The sequence below is a fragment of the Podarcis melisellensis genome (genome assembly GCF_964234715.1).
Source record: "Podarcis melisellensis genome assembly, chromosome: 13".
Lineage (NCBI taxonomy): Eukaryota > Metazoa > Chordata > Lepidosauria > Squamata > Lacertidae > Podarcis > Podarcis melisellensis.
This window is the reverse complement of record NC_138545.1, coordinates 52,384,731-52,403,672: the sequence shown is the minus strand read 5'-3', so window position 1 is coordinate 52,403,672 and position 18,942 is coordinate 52,384,731. Positions and strand designations below refer to the sequence as shown.

Sequence of the window (18,942 nt, the reverse complement as noted above, 5' to 3'; positions counted from 1 at the left end):
ACTACACACTGGATGACAAGAGGAAGGGCACGAGTAAAGCAAAAAATAACCTTTTCGGAGAATCATATGCACCAGCTGTTACTGGGCTGCGCCACTTTACACTGTAGGTATATCTGAATATTACTCCACATATAAAAGGGCTCTGCAGATAGAAAGCTAGCATGTCAGGATAGAGACTAGGCCAGAACCCACCCACCCCCTCTTGACAGGCTAGTTTTCAATGTGCAGCACTTTTTTCATGGGAGGGGCATTTAAAGCATGTGATTCTCTCACGCGAATTCATAGTTTCAACATCTAGTTAATATATATTCTTTGTTTTTGTTTCAAAATGGTGGGAAATTACAGGAAAATGCATTATTCAGGAGATATGGTATGGTGTCCTGGCCTGTGCTTAGTTCCAGCTTCTGTACCACCTTGGAGCTGGATGGCTGATAGCGGCAGACTGAACTCAAGTCCCAGATTTGCCTCTTCACTGCACTAACGCATTGAGCCTATGCAAGTGAAGCCACTCTTTCCATGCTGCAGGCACCTAACTGGTAATAACCACCATCCACATATAATGGTAAGGTGGGAAAGATCTTGATGGCCATCTAGTGATTCTAGCCCAGCCCCCTGCTTTAGTAGAGGACAGCCGCAGGTGAAACATTCCTCCCTACTCCTCCTGTACCTCTTCCCACACAGGGATGTGATTAGTTTTGAAACCGTGAAACAAAAATCCTGTCCAGTAGGTTAATACTCTTCCATAGTGCAGAATCAGCGAAAGAGAGAAAAAGAGTGTCTTCCTTTTAAACAGTTTTTGAGCTTATGGCACAGATATGTTTCATGCTTTGGACTTAATAGGTTGCTGAAATGCATTGTAAGTATTTGCAAACTTATTTAACTACAAACCAAACTATGGAAGGACTGAAGTCCAGGCAGAGTAGTTCTGCATAATATTGCAGTGTTGGTTTGTGTCACTACCAGTTAGTAAAAACACCTGCCTTCTAAGTAATTAGGTAAAGGATTCCAAACAACTGCGTATAATTTATATAAGCAGCAAGCATTTATCTTAATAAACCTCTCATTGCAATCCTGATCTCCATCATATTATCATCTTCAACAGGCTAAGGGAAAAAACATAAGGGTATACAGAGCCTGAAACAAATTTCATGACAAGGTGTGAGAAGTGAAACAGTGTTTTCCTTGCAGCAAGGAGTTCCCTAATTCAGCTTTCCTCAAGTGAAATACAGACATTAGCTCTGAGGGAATCTGACTCAGCTTTCCATTTTCAGAAGTATATGCTGTTGTGAGACCACACTGGTTCATACTGAGCATGTGTGAGAATTTTCTTACTGCCTGCATAGAGTAACATTTGCCGGGAAAGTACCTTTTAAATAAAATCTACAAATATGTTATACTGCTACTAGGTAACAGCACATGCCAAATGTTCCCTTTTGACCTTACAAAACATTTCCCCAAAAGACCCAGTAAAAACACAGACATTTTCTCCTAAGTCCACCTCAGCAAACTCTATGGGCAGAAATGGACATCACCCGTCAAAACGCGAGAATCACTCATCAAACATTCAGCTCATTCAGAATAAGTCATTTCCTACCCAAGTTTGACATGGACCATTCTCAACCCACCTCTCCTACACCGCCAAGTTTCAATCCAAGGAACTATTTCCTAACCATAACCCAAAGAACCTACTGCCCCCCAATTTCTTATTATAATGGCAAAATGGGATCCAGGGAACTCATTCCTAGCACAGAGCCAGGGGCAGCACAGTCCATTTTGTTATCTCATACTCCTTTATAGGAAGTTGCTTTACACCTGGTCAGAACACTGGTCAGTGCTGGAACTTGCCACAAGGACCTCCCTTGTTCTCTTAGAATGGCAATGGTGCCCACTTGAGAGGTGCCAGAACTGAGTTCCAGCTGGGAGGGGGGAGCCCTGCCACTGGTCTATCTTCTCTGGCTGGCAGCAGCAGCCTCTTCAGAGGTTCTTTCACCTTCCATCTGGAAACATGCCAGGGATTGAACCCAATACCAGCTGCCTGCCCAGGAGCTGCTCTGCTGCTAAGCTACAGTCCCCCAACTTACTCCCATCAAGGCCCTGTCCAAAGTCAGGCCTGCTGAGCTTCACCTAGGTTGCTCCATCAAGCACCTTCAGACTGTAACCAGGCCTTGTGTTGAAGTAGCACATTCAGAAGAAGGGATGGGCAGTGGTTGGGCTCCCCTTGCCCTTCCTTCTGCACGGCATCAGGTAGCCAGGCTCTCACTATCTCTCCTTCTCTTTTAAAGAAAGGTAACAATATTCAGCAAAAGCCAGACTCCAAAACAGTTCAGAAGTGTACATACCAGGCACTATACATCTAATCTGCAAAACAGTTTTTCTCACAGTGCACAGTAATTGTCCCAGAATAAAAATAGTATTAGGGAGATTTTCAGAAGTGAAGCTAATAATGACCAATTTACAAGGTTAGTTATATTTAGTCTTGTTGAAATAATTTTTTTTAAAGTTCTAAGTCAAATTCAAGATATTACTATTAGTATATAAAGCCTTTAAGTTGACTTGAAGGACTGCCTTACCTTGTATGCACCCGCTCAACTGCTTCTATCTGCAGAACTGACATTTTTACAACTGCCACATAATGTTTGCTCCTCACTTGCAGGGAACTGATGCTTTAGTGTAGCAGCACCTACACTTCGGAGAATTATTTTTGGCACCTCTTAAAAGCATTTTTAAAGACAAGTCTATCCAGACAAATAATTTTAAATTTGTGCATTTGTTTTAAAACTACTTATTTTATTTATATTTTAATAAATGTTATGCCAACATGGTGTTAATGCTTGATTTCACTGGTATTTTAATCAATAATTTAATATGCTTCTATGCTTTGATGTTATTAATTAAAACAGTACATACATTTTGTCAATTAAAATATACTTAATTTTCTTAAGGCCATTAATTTCAATGTGTTGACTCTTGAGTATGACTGTTGGCTATCACTCAATGTATTTTCGCCTGGAATGTGTAACCTGTGAATGCTAATTAGTACAGAAAAAGAAACTCAGATGTGCAATCTAAACTTGTAAAGCATGGCGGAGCTAACCTGGTGCTCTCCAGATACTGCTGGACTATAAGTTCCATCACCTGTGATCACTGCCCATGCTAGCTGGGGCTGGAGAGAGCTGAAGTCCAGCAATATCTGAGGATAGCATGGTGTTCCCCCCGTTTTACAGAACTTAAAAACAATGTTTATGATGTAATTGGGGTATATGTAACCAACATATTCCACCTATTATTACACACAAACAGACTAAGCAATACAAATATCCGGGGGGGGGGGGGGATGTAAGATAAGGCTGAAGTAGTAGAGGGAGAAATTACTTGATCTTGCTGAAGACGATGTCAACATCGGTGAGAGTCACGTTCTTGCTATCAATCACGTGGCAATCCTTACACAACTTGGACCAGTTTTTCCCATGCATCTCTTTCCCCGTGGCTCTCGTATCCCCGTGGATAGCAAATTTTCTGAAAGCCTCTTCAAGAGCACTTAGCTCTGGCCCACTGGCCCCGTCGTGGGAGCTGTTTGAGTCGCAGGATAACCTTTTGGCTGCTTTTTCTTTTGCGGAATCTGCAGGAGACCTTGGAGGTGTTTTGTTCACATGCTTGGTGAGTTTACTTGTGTTGTCAGCCATTGTGCTAAAGAGAAGATGGAGAAGAGGAAGTTGATTCTTTGTAGGCCACTGCTTGCATTAAAACAAAAACCAGACCACATCTAAACAGAACTGCCCTGCTTTTGGCCTTTTCAGAAAATAAACCAATATGCAATTTTTTGTTCTGTTTCTTTTAAACTGCTCTCACAACTGAAAAGTATTAATTCCAAAACAGATGTTCAACATCAGGTGAGGGATGGCTTGTTGGCATGAGTGAATGAGGCCCAGTCTACATATGCTGCAGTCTGAGGGAGTAGAGTGGCCTGCACCACTTCAGGATGCCAGTACAGAAGGACATTATTGCATACTTCCCTGTGTAAAAACTCTCAGGCAGAAGAAAACCAGCATATCAAGCGTAAAATGTCCTAAACTAGGCTGCTCCCTACTCGGCCAGTCTTCTACTTCCAGAGCTGCCGCCACCCCCACAATGCTCTCTTAGCCTTTTTTTATTAACAGCAGCACAAATGGAGATAGCCAGATGCTGGCGAACTGGGACTGGTCTCTGTGGCAGACCTTGGAGTCTCAAATTTCAGAGGCCCCCAAATCTGGTGCCCCTGTTCCGCCTCCCATTGGGGCAATAGTGGTGGAGCCTCCTCCGGCGCTTCAGAAGCACCATGCCCAGTACAACTGCACCGGTCACACTCCCAAGAGCCGCTTCTGCTGGTCTCAGCATGGGCTCTTGGTATGCTGGAGTGTGGTCCATAGCATTGGCTGAGAAGCTGGCATGACACGTTGGAGCAGCCAGAGGCAAGCATAACCCATTTTCTTTCTACAGCACATGGCAAATACTTATTGAATACGGCAATTATTTGGACTGTGGCAGGAAACCATGCACTACCCACGAAAAAATATGGTGTGACCTTTTAGAATAATCAAATGAAACTTTATTACCCAGCATGACACAAATCTGTAAAAAGACCAGGTCAAGCTGTTTGTTGTATATTGTTGGAACAGCTGTTTTCTCAAATGTACTTAATGTAATCTGAAAAATAACAACATAAAAAGGCATGCACACCCTGGCTAAAATCTTCATTCCTACTTTATTTGGCCAGATATGTAGACTAGGCCTCAGCCTTCAGAGACCTAACAGCATGGACAGAACTCTCATATCTCTTATCTGCTTTTCAGTTTCCGTTTTTCATTCAAGTGCCAACCAGGAAGCGTTGAGAGCTCAAGCAAGGAGAGATCAAGCAAAGTATGCATGTGTGAGTGTCAAGTCCAAGATGGCATTTAGGGTGAATTTTGAACATCATAAGCAGTTTCGGAAAAACGATTCATATTTTAAAAAATTTCAATAGTTCCTTTCAAGGGAATTGTTGTTCTACTTCTGTAAGCCCAAGCAAACAGTCTTAAGTAGGTGCCTGCACCAGGTGAGGCAGTGTGAGCAGCAGTATATGGGGGGAAAGTGCAGGATAGGGGCCAGTGCAAAGGCCCATGAGGCAGATGAACAGAAGGGAGGGGGAAGCCCTGTTCCGTCTCCCTGTTTGCTCCATGGGGTCTCATCCTGTACTCTCCAAATACAGGGGGGAAGCCATGGAGGACACAGCAGCCTTTCCCAGACAAGCAGAAAACAGCAAAAGCAGCAGAAGGAAGAGGAGGAGGAGGAGGCAGTGAGAGCCACCCATACAGGTGATAGTGGCACTGAATGACTCTGGGGAGGCAGTCATGCCAGCTGTCCAAACCACAAAATCTGTTTGCAAGAAATGTATTTTTTATATAAAAAAGGATTTTTTTGGATCAAATTATTCATACCAGTATCTGAGCAACAGTAAGATTACCATCGGCATGTTATTCTTTTTTAAGATAGCCTGGAAAATAAATCCACAGGCATTACTAGCCCATTAAAAATGCTTCACTGCCCAAGAAACCATAGGGGAGATGAAGGGAAGATTCAGCAATCTGACCACTGTCTCAAACTAGTTATGTTACAAGCAAAAGTTCTCAAGCAAGCTCTATCCTACAAATTCTATTCAGGAACCTAAGAAGGCTGTAGAGCAGTCAGGAATATGTGCACTTTACCCTCACTTCATTCATTTTTCTGAAAATACAGATCAAGGTCCTGGCAATGGCCTGTCATGTTCATAACATGGCACTGGAACAGTCTGCCAATTTCTCCCTAAGCATTTACCAGCCCACACTTTCATAAAGCATCACTAGTTTTGACAATGCCAGCACTGAAGGAGTAGGGTGGGAAAGTGTGTTATGTACAGCATGTACTTGGATCTGTACTTTGATCTTTTTGAACAACAAAAAGTTTAAGCGGTCTACCAACATCCCCAGCAAATTTCAAAAACTGTGGGTGCTACTATCCTGGGTACACATCCAAGGGAGTACACCATGCAAAACTCAACAGGACTTACATCTGAGTAAGGGTTACTCTGTGAGTGTCTCCCAACATTAGAACAATTATGATCTTCAGGTAAACCACCATCATGAAATCTGCCTTGCTAAGCAGGGGTCAGTTTTACGTGGTGAGCCACACAACATCCCCACCTGCTTTGGAAACCCCTCCCCAAAACTCTAGCCACTTTGAAAGTGGCTATTCTGAGCTACTCTTCCCCCCTTTATATCTGGCAAGCAAGAAAAACGTATGTGCACCTACTGCAAATATTCTGCGTGGCTATTTTAACTATTTAGGCTTTTAAAATTACAGTATGTTTATAGGCTTGGTGTATTTTTCTGTACCTTATCAACCACAATTACCATATTTTTCCCATGTATAAGACATGCCCTGTTTTAGGCGTCTCCAAATAAAGAAAATGGGGGGAGATTGTATCCATGTATAAGGCGACCCCCAAGTTTAAACATATTTTAAAAAGAAAAAAACCTAGTCTTATACACGGAAGATTACGGTAATTATCACGCTTCTTCCCACAAACTCCCGGAAGTTGCTCTAATTCACCTCTGTGCTCTAATACTGCATGGTGTACTGCTGATTCACCATAGCTGCTACTTCTGCCAGGAGCTTTTCATCCTAGAAATTATCACCCATGGAAGATTCTGTCTCCCCAATGCCATGACACTTGCTTTTAAATTTTGTTGCCATCATCTTTGCTAGTACAACCAGCAACAGAAGTAATCCTAATGCTCAACAGTATGAGTTTCCTGGTGCCCTCTCTCACCTAAAACCTCCCAAAGCATTCTGCCCCAGAAGAAGACATTCAGATGACACGTCTGATGACACCTGTCAAGTGACAGACTTCCATTTTAGACAGAGCAGACATAGATTGGTCAGGAGTACAATGGAAGTCTTGTTTTCAGCATAGACAGGCACAGAGGACAACAAGTCCATCAACAGTTCAACTACAGAGATCATGTCAGGACAGATAAGGGTGGAAGTGGGTAACGGCCGGGTAAGGATAGTGGTTGTACAATTTATTCCAGTCACTGTACAACAGATACTTGTTCCAGCCAGGGTTCATCAAGCACAATGTATGTAAATTTCTAAGACTGCAGCAATTTAGGGTCACACAATTTTCTCCCCAGTATTACTCAACCAAAAAGAATTACAAACCTTTGCAAGTGAAATGGTTCATATATAAAGGTTTTAATTTCCACCTTCTGTCAGCCAAGGTCCTCAAAGTGCCTCACAACATTAGATAAAAAGAAGCACAATAAAACACAAATAAAAACTGCCAAGAAGAAGCGAATGATGCAGCTGGAAGGACACTATATATCATAAAAGCGGGAGACAGGATCCTATATATGCTAATAGCAAACACATTATCTGAGTGTGGATCCTTATGTAGCTAAGAAAGAGACCAGGTGGCTCCAAGGTTTGAAGTACAAAAGGTTTTGGGGTGACCTAAGGGGGCAAAAGCAAAAGAAACCCCAGCAACCCAACGAGGGCTGAGCATGCTCGGCCACAAAACACAGAAAAAAGGGTATCCTGGAAAAGAACAGGACAGTCAGGAAACCTTGAACAGGAACACTCCACACACCAATATTTGTTACAAATCCCATGTTTAAAACTAATACTCAGTTGAAATCTTAAAAGGCATGGTAGAAAAGAAATGCATTTAATGTCTCTCTTAAAGCACTAATTGAATCAACCAGGAAATCTACTCTGGGGAAAGAATTCGCTAGAAGCCGCCTCCAAGTTTGTTTCTGGAACAGGTCAACTGTGCCTCAGATGCTATAATTTAGCACCAAACCTATAATCCTATTCTGTGGTCACAACTCACTAGTGTGCTCCTCATTTGGAGGTCTTTAAGCAGAGGCTTGGCAACCATATGTCAGGAGTGCTCTGATGGTGTTTCCTGCTTGGCCGGGGGTTGGACTCGATGGCCCTTGGGGTCTCTTCCAACTCTGTGATTCTATGATTCTATAGATAGTTCCTGACAAGGCCACACTGCTGCATTTGGGGCCGGCTGAAGTTTTCGAACTGCCATCCTCAATGTCAGTCTGCAATAGTCAAGAACTTACCAGGAAATGCACAATAAAGGAAAGTTCCATATCAGACATCTATGAAAATAAGAGCTGCACCCTGATTTGTACCAGTTCTGCAATATGCAAAGGCGGGAGAGATGGGGAATTCTGAAAAAATGAGCAGTTTGCTCAGTTTTGGCAATTTCCCCCTCAAGTTTGTGGTCGAACACACAGGAAGCCTGGACCACGTATTCCAGTGAAAACTCCCACTGTTGCTTTGGCTGCTGAGAATACAGGGAGTGGAAAGGAAAGAAATGGATAGTTTTCCCCCATATGCTTAAAAACTGGAGGGTCCCACTACTACTACTGTATGTGTTCCTGCAGTACTAAATGGGAAATTTCCTGATAACAGAATCCTACAGTATATTGGTATTTTCATTCCATCTTTTGACAAAGCATACTCAGAAAAACTGGATGGGCTGGGCAGGCGCAGGAGAATAGTTGTTTTCTCTTAATTCAGAGGATGATTAGCTTAAGGCCATCACTGTGAATGCATCTCTGGCCCAATTTTTATAAGCATCAGTAAGAATCAGCGTTAATGCAGCCTGTTTCTCAGTTCTGCTCAGGGCTGAATTAAGAGACATGTTTCTACGCTACACACACAGTTGATTTTGCTGTCAGCTGCTGCAGTTCTTCTCAGAACGCAGGTTATCCAAGGCTCCCTTTAGGAAAGGAAATCCTAAAGAGAATTTACTGATTTTTCAGAGGGCACATAATGGCTGGGGACCGGGGGGGGGGCAATACAGCATATTAGTTTACGTACGGGTTTTGTAGTTTCATACAGAACCTCTTTCCAAATTGCCTTGTCTCTGTTACCACTCTGGGGAGGGCAAAGCAAGTCTAGCTCTGCAGCTGCCCTAAGTTCTCTATAAGACATTTGCAGAGAGCAATCAAAAATAAGAAAATGCTACATAACATGCTTTCCCCTACACTGCAAAAAAACAACTATGGAACTATATCTGCTTTGCAAGAGATGCATTTATTTCCCACCCTTTCTCCCAACGGTTGCACAAAGTAACACAGCACAACAATACAAACTAGCATTAACACAAAAACAACATGCACAATGGGAAGTGCCATAGCTCAATGGTAGACCATCTACTTTACACACAGTTCATCCTAGGCATTTCTGGGCAGCACAGGGGGAGAAACCCAGTCACAAACTCTGAAGAGCCTGCTGTCACTCAGTGTGGACAAAACTGAGCTAAATAGAGCAATGGTCCGACTCTACAGGAGGCAGCTGATTATGTTCCTAGTAACACTGTCAGCAATAAGGCTGATTACATTTCAAAGGCCTGGGTAAACAAAACAGTTTTCATCTTGTGCTAAATGAGGTCATGGTTTCCTAATCAGGGGGCCACCCCTAACAATGCCCTGTCTCACATTGTCAAGCAGCCAGAAAGGGCAGTCCACGTAAAGCACATTGCAGTGATCAAATTTGGAGAATATTAGTGCATGGGTACCTGAGGTCAAGATGTTCTAGTCCAAGGATGCTGGACAGACCAGCTGGACATGGGCAGGGGCATTCCTCCAGCCATAATGTGGAATCAAGGTGCACTCTCAAGCTGCAAACTTGGTCCTTCAGGTAAAGCACTATTTTATCCAGAACTGGCCAACTCCCTAATTCCCAAACCTATAAACCACAGATCCACAGAACCTCAGACTTCCTGGAATTCACTTTCAGCTTACTGACCCTCTCCAGCCCATAACTGAGAGCAGACGCTGGTCCAGCACTTCAACAGCGTCTCCTAATTCTGATGAAATGCTAGCATAAAGCTGGGGGTTATTTGCATATTGGTAACACTTTCCCCCCCCAATTGTGCCCTGCCCCCGCCACCCAGAAGCTTCATAGAGATGCTAAACGTCGGAGACAAGACTGAAGCTTATGGGACTTTCTGAGTGTGACTGCACGTTCCCATTGCCATATCTGGCTAAACATCCCAAAGTACCCTGACAGCTACCGTATTTTTTGCTCTATAAGACTCACTTTTTCCCTCCTAAAAAGTAAGTGGAAATGTGTGTGCGTCTTATGGAGCGAATGCAGGCTGCGCAGCTATCCCAGAAGCCAGAACAGCAAGAGGGATTGCTGCTTTCACTGCACAGCGATCAATCTTGCTGTTCTGGCTTCTGAGATTCAGAAATTTTTTTTTGCGCAAAAACTAGGTGCGTCTTGTGGTTTGGTGCGTCTTATATAGCGAAAAATGCGGGTACCCATGTGGTGTTAACAGAGGTGCTTCACGCAAGGGAAAAGGATCAGTTGATCTGTGCAAATAAAACTGCGGTCCATCCGAGATCGGTCTGAATAGTCTTTTTGTCCGTGAAGTTAGCAAATAGCACCAAACAAAACGTGACAAAGGCCTAAGCAGTGGCGTAGCGTGGGTTGTCAGCACCCGGGGCAAGGCAAGTAATTTGCGCCCCCTAACCCGTGGATTTCCGCCCCCTTACCCTAACCCCTAGATGTTGCGCCCAGTGAGGCCGGCCCCCCCTGCACCCCCCACGCTACGCCACTGGGCCTAAGTGCCTATAAGGCAAAGAATCTGAGATTTGCTCAATAAGAAACAACCTGACTGGTCTCAACGAAAGATCCTGAGAGCTACTGCAGGATTAATATCTTTGCTTAACCATGTCACTTGCTAGTAAAGCTGAGTTTGTCACTTTGTCTCAGCCTAACCTACCTCACAGGGTTGTTGTGAGAATGAAAGGGGGGAAATGAGCATGCTACTTGGAGGAATGGCAGCAGGCGAATGGAGCAGTAAGAGAACTCTGCCCAGCTCCAAGAGGGAATGCTGACCTGAGTACCATGGGCCACTCATTCTGTATGAACAAAGCCCCCCCAAGAGCTTCCAGATAAAGGCATTGCCGAAACTGGACATAATCTGTTTTTGGTTTTTATTAGATGGCAAACTAGAAAGGAAACACCAAAACTCTAATGCAAAAGGCCTTCAGGATTTGCTTGGAAATCCTGCATGAAAGTAGATGCTGTGTGTGCCCTGGACTAGTGCAGAGCAGCCAGGCCATCAACCCCTGTTGCAGCCAAATGGTGTCACAAAGGATCAGCATTTACACGGATGACTTTAAACGCATCCCTGGGTCTCGTAGTAAACATTAGCACTGATAAAGAAAAGGATCACTGTTTCTTTTAGTGAGCTCTGAACAGCTGCCCTGTACAGCTCTAGGGTGCTGCACAGCTGTTGTGTTTTTTGTGTGTGTGTGTGTGTGTGTGTGTGTGTGTGTGTGTGTCAGAGGCAAATTGAAGAGGTGGTGACTGCTTGAAGACATCAGAGAGAGATTTCAGGGTGTCAATTTCACTTTCCTGGCTCTATTAAATTTCTGCAATCTGACCGTTTAATCCCCCACTCCGTCCCCACCTTGTTAAATTCAGTTCTATGGAATATTGTTACAAGTTAATTAAACAGTTGTGCTCTATCTCATTTCAACACTGAGGTGGAAATGAACACAAAGCTGAAGTGTGATTACCTTAATCAGCCTGAAGAAGAAGAGCCACCAATATCTGCAGCACTTCCCTGCCTGATCATGTACTTGCCACTGATCCTTACTCACCACAGGTGACCAGGCAAGTGCCTGTTTGCAAGCCTTTTTCTAATTGTGGAGCTGGGGTGGGGAGCTAGGAACCATAAAATTCTGAAATCTAGTGCTATTTTTCTAGGGGGGAAAGGGCCAAAACTCACCACGACTGCCTCCCTTTTCCTCTGAAAGGTGCTAAACTGAGTTCCAGTGAGTTTGGGCTGAAAAAAGTCCTGCTGATACCCAAATTTAAATTTTGGTGAAGCTTGACAAGATTGCATGAAGGGTGCCTTGGGGTGAACCCGGAGTGAAGAACCAGCTTTCCAAGGGACAAGTCAGTTTTGCAGAGTCACCACATTGTGGGACAATGTCAAATGGGGAAAGGTTTCTAAAGGTTGGGTAGCCTATCACCTGATGGAATATTTGGCCCTTCCAGATGACCCAAGGCTGATGTAGATGACTCTCAGGTCTGGTCCCTCCAATTCAAACCCAGCTAGTGCTGTCAGTCTGTTATCCCAGTTTGTTCTTGCAGCTGCCAGGTTGAAAGTGGACATGCCTGACTTATCTTCAGGGGTGATACTGAATGCAAGCAATAAGTGGAGACCTTGCTTGTGAGCATCTAGACATGTGAGCACTGCTGAAAGCAGAACTCTTCTCAAAGCTGCACCTTGATGTGATCCAGCAAAGAAGTTCCTATAGTCTTAAGAGAAGACTGCCTCTGCTGGGATGTTTCTCTCACTCTGTGCTGAGCACGGCTGTTGCAAGCAAGAGTGAAGGGAGCCATTCTTTGGTGGAGGCCAAAACCCATTCTTCATGGGTTCAACTGCATGAGGTCTGTGACCAGTTGCCACTGGATAGGAATACTAGTTGTCAGAATCCGACCTGCTGAATAGTTGATGTTTACAGTCCCAGGGGATGTGGCATTTGTTTGGTATCTATGTCTGGAAGTCTGATAGGGACACTCAAGGTAGCTTCATGTCTGACAAAAAAACAAACCTGGATTTGCCGCTCAAAAGAGAGCTGCAATCTGACAAATGTATGACATATGTGTCTGCAGAAACACATCAGGCTTTAGGTGCACACTCTGGGCATCTTAGGTGTACACCAGAAAAACCACAATGTGTGAATTGGAGCTCAGCTTTACTGTGGTCACTAGGGCTATTCTGTATCTCCTGTCTGCAAATGGAATAAGGATTTTGGCCTAGCTAGCTTGCTACCCTACCAATCCATGTAGTTTTCAGGTGATTCATATGATTTCATACACAACCATTTCCACAACCTGCCCTTGTGAACCTTTGTTCATTTTTTAAAATTAAAACCCCCCAACATATTTGAGCTTATGGAAGTGTTAATGAACAATCCCCATGAACTTTTTATCTTGCCAAATTTTGGGTTTTTTTATTAGGCATTAAGAGCAAAGTAGTTTTTCTTGTTTAGCATAATCATGTCAGATTGTTTGTCACGGAGGCTGTTGAAGGAAATAGGAAACAAGTCACTATCCTAAACCAAGGAGCCAACATGCCTAAAATGTGGTCTTGTGGTGAATTCTGATTAAAAATAAACCACAGTCAGAAGCTTTATTGATTCAGCTTGGAAAAAGCTGCATCTAAGAAGTAGACTCTACCCTACAAGTAGAAAACATAAAACCTTTATGCCACAAAAAAATGTTCACTCTTCAAGGTGCTACAGGACCCCTTAAAAACTGGCCAGTCTTCTCTCATTTTTGTAACAGAAATTCTTAGAAAATTCAAATAAGTAACTTACTGTTCAAATGCTACACATTCCCCATAAGCCTCCAACAAAATGGAAATGGAAATGTTTAAAATTTGAAATTATATAACACATTTACATACAAAGTCTGTGGAACCAATTTCAGGTTAAATGTTATTGTTTTTTTAAATTAAAAAAAATCAACCTACATAAACTTCACCAGAAAGTATCTATGCTGATAAATGCCTATAAAAAGGACCTTTCAGATAGAACAAGCTAATAATACATAAAGCACATTAATTTAAAAAGTACACTGCAAATAAGAGTAAAAATGGCAGCATCATAGCAATTTGCTATATGGACTTTACTGGCCTCTTTCCAAAACACACAGGAATTATTCTGAGGCAAGAGAAAAGAAGCTCAAACTGCCTAAATAAATCAGCTGACCTGACCATATATTCTCAGCTGCTTGGAGGAACAGAAATGGTGCTGATAATGACATATAAAACAACTCCAATGGTTAGACCAAGGTAGAGCAAAACATAGCAAAGGCCTGAATCTCTTCTCAGGAGTAAATGCAAAGGCACAAGGCAGCTTTCCTAGCACACCAGCTCATGCACACCTATGCTGGGTCTTTTTGACAGCCCGAAATAAAAAAAGAATAAACTGCCCTCTCATTTGCAAAAGCTTTCCAACCTGGTTGGCTGGAAAATATTCTTTCACTCCAGCAGGCAAGCAGGCTAGTGGTTATTTGCAAGCCTGAAAACAAGTAACAGTACAGTACAGATGGATCATCTATCCTGTGATAGATACCAGTATCACAGGGGTAAATGTGACCTCAGTCTCCAAACTGCTACTGTTAGCATTCTAATACAGGATAGTGTTAAATGTTTCAGGAATTTATAGAAAACAGGAATCAAATGGTGCACTGAGCTGCAGTGGGATGCAGATTATGCAAGCCGTGTTTTGCAGTTCAAGACACCAATCCTAATCACATATTCAGTCATCTACCTATGCTAGCAAATCTCAGCACCAAGATAGCCAATGAGGGGAAAAATGCACACAGAGACACAAAACAAGGGGGAGAAATGGAGAGTGGATTCTCTAGGATCAGCTGATTGTCAGGTCTTGCTTAAGTCCCTTTCAAGGTGCTGGCCAAGATGAAAAGGGACTTAGGAAGAGGCTACAATTAAGGGGTGGGATTTGGGAAACCCCTTTCAGAGTGCTTCTGCTGTGCTTTGAAAGGGGCTTCTTCAGAGGGTCTCACGGAGCACTATGCAAGACACATGCAGGACACGAAAGTCATCAGACGTTATTTCTATATCAGCTGATGGGCAGGAAGGTGGCTCCCTGCTCTCGGGAGAACTCGTCATGACAGCTTTCTCTAAACAATTTTGTTTGTACATGTCTCATGCTCACATGCTGCATCACTTCTCCCCTCCTACATAACCATCCTCTCTAGCTGGGTGCCTTTCTGAGGCTGAGATAACAGAGCACAAAATATCTCCAGGTACAGAGCAACATCCTGTGTTTGGTTCCAGGCAACGCTTGTTCGGCTCCTGCAAAAACTCATTTCGAGCACTTCAAAGCAAAATAGTAGTCTGCATTGTCCAAGCACGCAAAGAATAATGTTCCAGGTAACCACCATAAAGCTCAAAGCAGCCAAAGTGGGCATCTCTCCTCTTATCCTTATAGCTACTCTGTGGCCTGTTTTGAACATTGAGCTACACCAAACTGCAGCTTAGCAACATTACAGGAGGACTCCTGGAGAGGAGCTTGCAGGCACTTTGCTCCTGCCCAGTCCTTTTTGCTGCTGGACAGTATCGTGAACGTTTAATCTTGCTTGCGAATAGTGAGGCAAGAGCTTAACCATGAATCCTAGTTGGATGACAAGCCAAGCCAAACCTTGGTGCAGCGCAGCAGCAAAAAGGACTGGGCAGGGCAAAGCGGGTGTGAGCTCAAACATTCATATGGTCTCACTAAGTGCCAATACTTAAGTTGCCTCTTCAGATGTTGCTACCCAGCAAGCATGGCCAATGGCCAGGGATGAGGAGAGTTGTGGGTAAGCAGCTCCTGGGCCTATGGATCAGTTTTTTCAGGGAGATTATGGATTCCCACCACATTAACAAGCTTGCATGTGCTGTTCGTCATATTTTGCTTGCCAGAGGAGGAGACTGAAAGCTTGCACCTCTATCCCCTGAGATACAGTACGAGGTGACATGAGAGGGCATTCTCTATAGTGGCACTGAGACTCAGCACCAATGCTGATGGATTGGGCTATGGACCCAAGAGCATGTAATAAATATTTTAAATAAAAATAAGAATACAGCTATGTGAGTTTCTTGTTGATTCATCAGTACTCTATAGTCGTGTTTGTTTGCAGTGTCCACACAGTATCACCCTCATCAAAATGGCACCCCATTTTCTTCCCCATTGAAATCTGAGGAATACCTAACATATTTTAAAAAAACAACCTGCAGAAATGATAAATCCAAATTAAAGGGAGGAGATGTGGGACATCATAGAGATGCTGCAAAACTAAATTGCAAGCATGAGTGGCAACAAACCCACAATAAACTCACATACACAAGTGCACTACTGTAATGTGAAGGCATTATGGTTTTTCTCATTCATTTAAAGAGACCAGAGAGGTATGCGTTTAGGCCTAGTTAGATACGGTCATGAAATGGCACCTGCCAGAAATCCTATTATGAATGTGTGCTGAGCTGCGATAGGCCCCCTTTCTGGATGCGTCACCCCCCCCCCTTCTAAAAGTATGGAGGAGTAACACTGAAGGCATCCAGAACTGTGTAAACAGCACAAACTCTTCCATTCTGGGGAAAGGAGGACCTTCTTCTGCCTGGGAAAAGGTGGAAGCACCGTGGGGAAAATGTAGGAAGACAATGATTGGATGAAGGCTTCATGTGGATACTTCATTAAAAGTTAGTACATACAGCAATTTCACATGAAAGGCAGGCAAGGTAATTCAGAAACCAGTTTGTAGGTTTCTGAATTACCCCCCAAAAGTTACAAACCTATGAAGAGACATTACAGTGGGATGAGCATGCACACCATTGGCAATGATGCCTATCTTAGATCACTCTTCAGCTCTCTGAAATAACTATTGTCTCCGGACACAATAGACAATAGAACTCAGAACTACCACACTTGAGTGTCATTTGAAAGAGTGGAGGAACCACTTTGTCCATGTAGACAAAAACTAATCTGTATTTTCCATCATATGGAAATGGCATAAGAATGTAATTTTGGTTACTTAGATCTCCCTAGTAATAGATTCATCGACTGCAAAGTTTTTAATTTTACAAAGTTCTGAGAAACCGCTTTTCTTTTCCTATGAACAAACCAAGCAGGTGGCTAATAGCACACAGAAAACCAGCATGCCAATGAGAGAAAGGCTCTAGGCCAGTCTTCTCCTTGATATACCAGTTTTCTATGTGCAGGTAATGCATTCCTTCTAAGGAGCCTCCACCTACACTATAAAATGGTACCCTTCAGGCACAGGTTTCGCCACCTTAGCAAGAACCAGGCCAAAACTGTAACAGGCAGAATAAAAATAATCTAATCTCCAGAGGTTTTCCAGTGATGCAACTGTCCTGAAGTAATAAAAAAAAAGATTCTGAGCTTGTGCAGCGTGGCTCTCCTTAGCACCCAGATCACTGCAACAAGCCATCGTTTATTTTACTTGTGCAAAGATCCTCCAAGTCAGAGGGTCAGACCCAACATGGCTGCTCACTGAAGACACAGGGAGCACTTTGGAGGGAGGGGGTTGCTGGGACACAATGCAGACATGCGCAGCCCCCTCACACACTTCCTGTGGTGTGGTTCATGCCCAGATAGGGCATGACACATCAAAACACAAGATATATTTACCCTTTACAGTTATTTACTAAGATATAGTTCCAGTCACCTCAGTACTTTTGTCCTCACTGGTCAGCATACTAGAAGGCAGAAGGGGGGGGGGTGTTACTGTATAACAAGGTAGAATCCTGCCTGCCTGCCTTTCCCTTCTATTGACTTGTGTAAATCAAAAGGCTGTAAAAGAATGAAAGCGGAAAATTCAGGGAAGGGGCCTCAGGGACTGTGTGCCGACAGTCCTGCTGCAGAGGACACAAGACCACCTGAGCCCCTGTGTTTTGGGGGTTTGCCCCCAGCCCTCCAGCTCCCTCTCTCTGCAATCTTCCTGCCTGACGCAAGGGGCTTGCTCGGAAATGGCCAGGTCTGAGGACTGCAGCCCAGATCAGGTGCTGTGCACAGACAGCAACACGCTGAGGAAATGAGTAAATATTGCTCTCCCTCTGGCGGGAATGAAATCAGAAAGTGGAACCGAAGGATCCAGTGTGAATCATTTCCACTGCACCTGCTACCTCCAGGGAAGGTGCATAATTTATGCTCCCTTGTGAAAGACATGCATAAGGATCTTCAGCTGCTGCTGCTGCTGCTGCCACCCAGCTATTGCTTGACAACCTCTTCTCAGGAACCTTCTTCCCCAGAAAATGAAAGATAAACACTGCAATGGAAGGGGAAAGGAAAGGGGGTCCTCAGCGAGTCTGACACACACTCCAGTTTTCAAGATCTATTACGTAACACTGAAGCACCTAGAAAAACACCCGAACAATCTAGAAGCCATAACTAGGAAGAACCTAAAGATTCCCCCTTCACATCCACACATCCCGCCCCCAAAGCGCCACCATCTAAATGGAGGATACCCCCCTCGTGTAGGTGTGCAGCTTCTGTTTACAGGAAGATGCTGTTTATTTGCCAGCAAAATCTTTCCGATTTCTCTGGGGTTGAGGGGCAGAAAGGATCTAGAAAGGGAGTCCGGTTTTTAAAGCAAGATCTATTCGAGCAGGAGGGTGCACATCTCCGAGCAAGAGGTCCAAAGGGATCCTGCAATTTCCAAGAATGCCATCTCTCCGTGGGCTCCTCGCATGCAGGCGCCTGGTGGTTTCGACCGCTCCACGAGCTCCGAGAGCCTGGGCTCAAATACAGCAGCAGCAGCCGGGATCTCTCCTCGAAGAGGGCAACAGCGGAGCCCGGCAATGTTTAGACGCCAACTGCAGCAGCGGAAAGCGCCGTCTCCCTCCCCTGCCGGCCCTGGCATGCCTCTGCGCTTTCGCTTTGCAGCCCGGGAGGCGGCCAGCCAGCAGCGCCTTCCCCGGCGCGGGCGCCCAGAGGCAGCAGCAGCAGCAGGCGCAACCCGGGCGCGCTGGGGCTGCCGGCGCCTCTCCCTCCCGCCCGCCCGTCGGACTCGGCAGCCTTCAGCGGCCGGGCGCGGAGCTCGGGGGGGCCGCCTGCCTGGCCGCCCAAAAAAGGCCACCGGGGACCCGGAACTGGCGGGCGCTCCTGGGAAGGCGGCGCTGCCTGAGGCGCGCAGTCCCGCCAAGCCCCGCTTACCTCCCCGCTCGGACGGGCTCCGCTCCGCTCGCCTCCTGCCCGTCCGCGCTGCCCCCTCTCGGCCCCGGACTCGGGCGCGCGGAGCCCCCAGCAGAAGACGCGTCCGCGGCGGCGGCTGAGCGAGGCGCGGCGAGCGCGGCTCTGAGGCGGCCGGCCGGCTCCG

General features: G+C 44.8%; 1 protein-coding gene across 1 annotated transcript in view; it reads right to left on the bottom strand.

Annotated features, from left to right (window-relative positions):
• TPPP (tubulin polymerization promoting protein) overlaps positions 1 to 18,889 on the bottom strand; it is a 62,385-nt gene extending 43,496 nt beyond the window's left edge. The window contains exons 1-2 of the mRNA XM_081884528.1: positions 18,780 to 18,889; positions 3,373 to 3,687 (exon numbers count right to left, since the gene is read on the bottom strand). Coding sequence (XP_081740654.1) covers positions 3,373 to 3,683 — 311 coding nt within the window. The 5' untranslated portion in view covers positions 3,684 to 3,687; positions 18,780 to 18,889. The remainder of the gene's footprint in view (positions 1 to 3,372; positions 3,688 to 18,779) is intronic.
• Between the last annotated feature and the right edge of the window lie 53 nt (positions 18,890 to 18,942).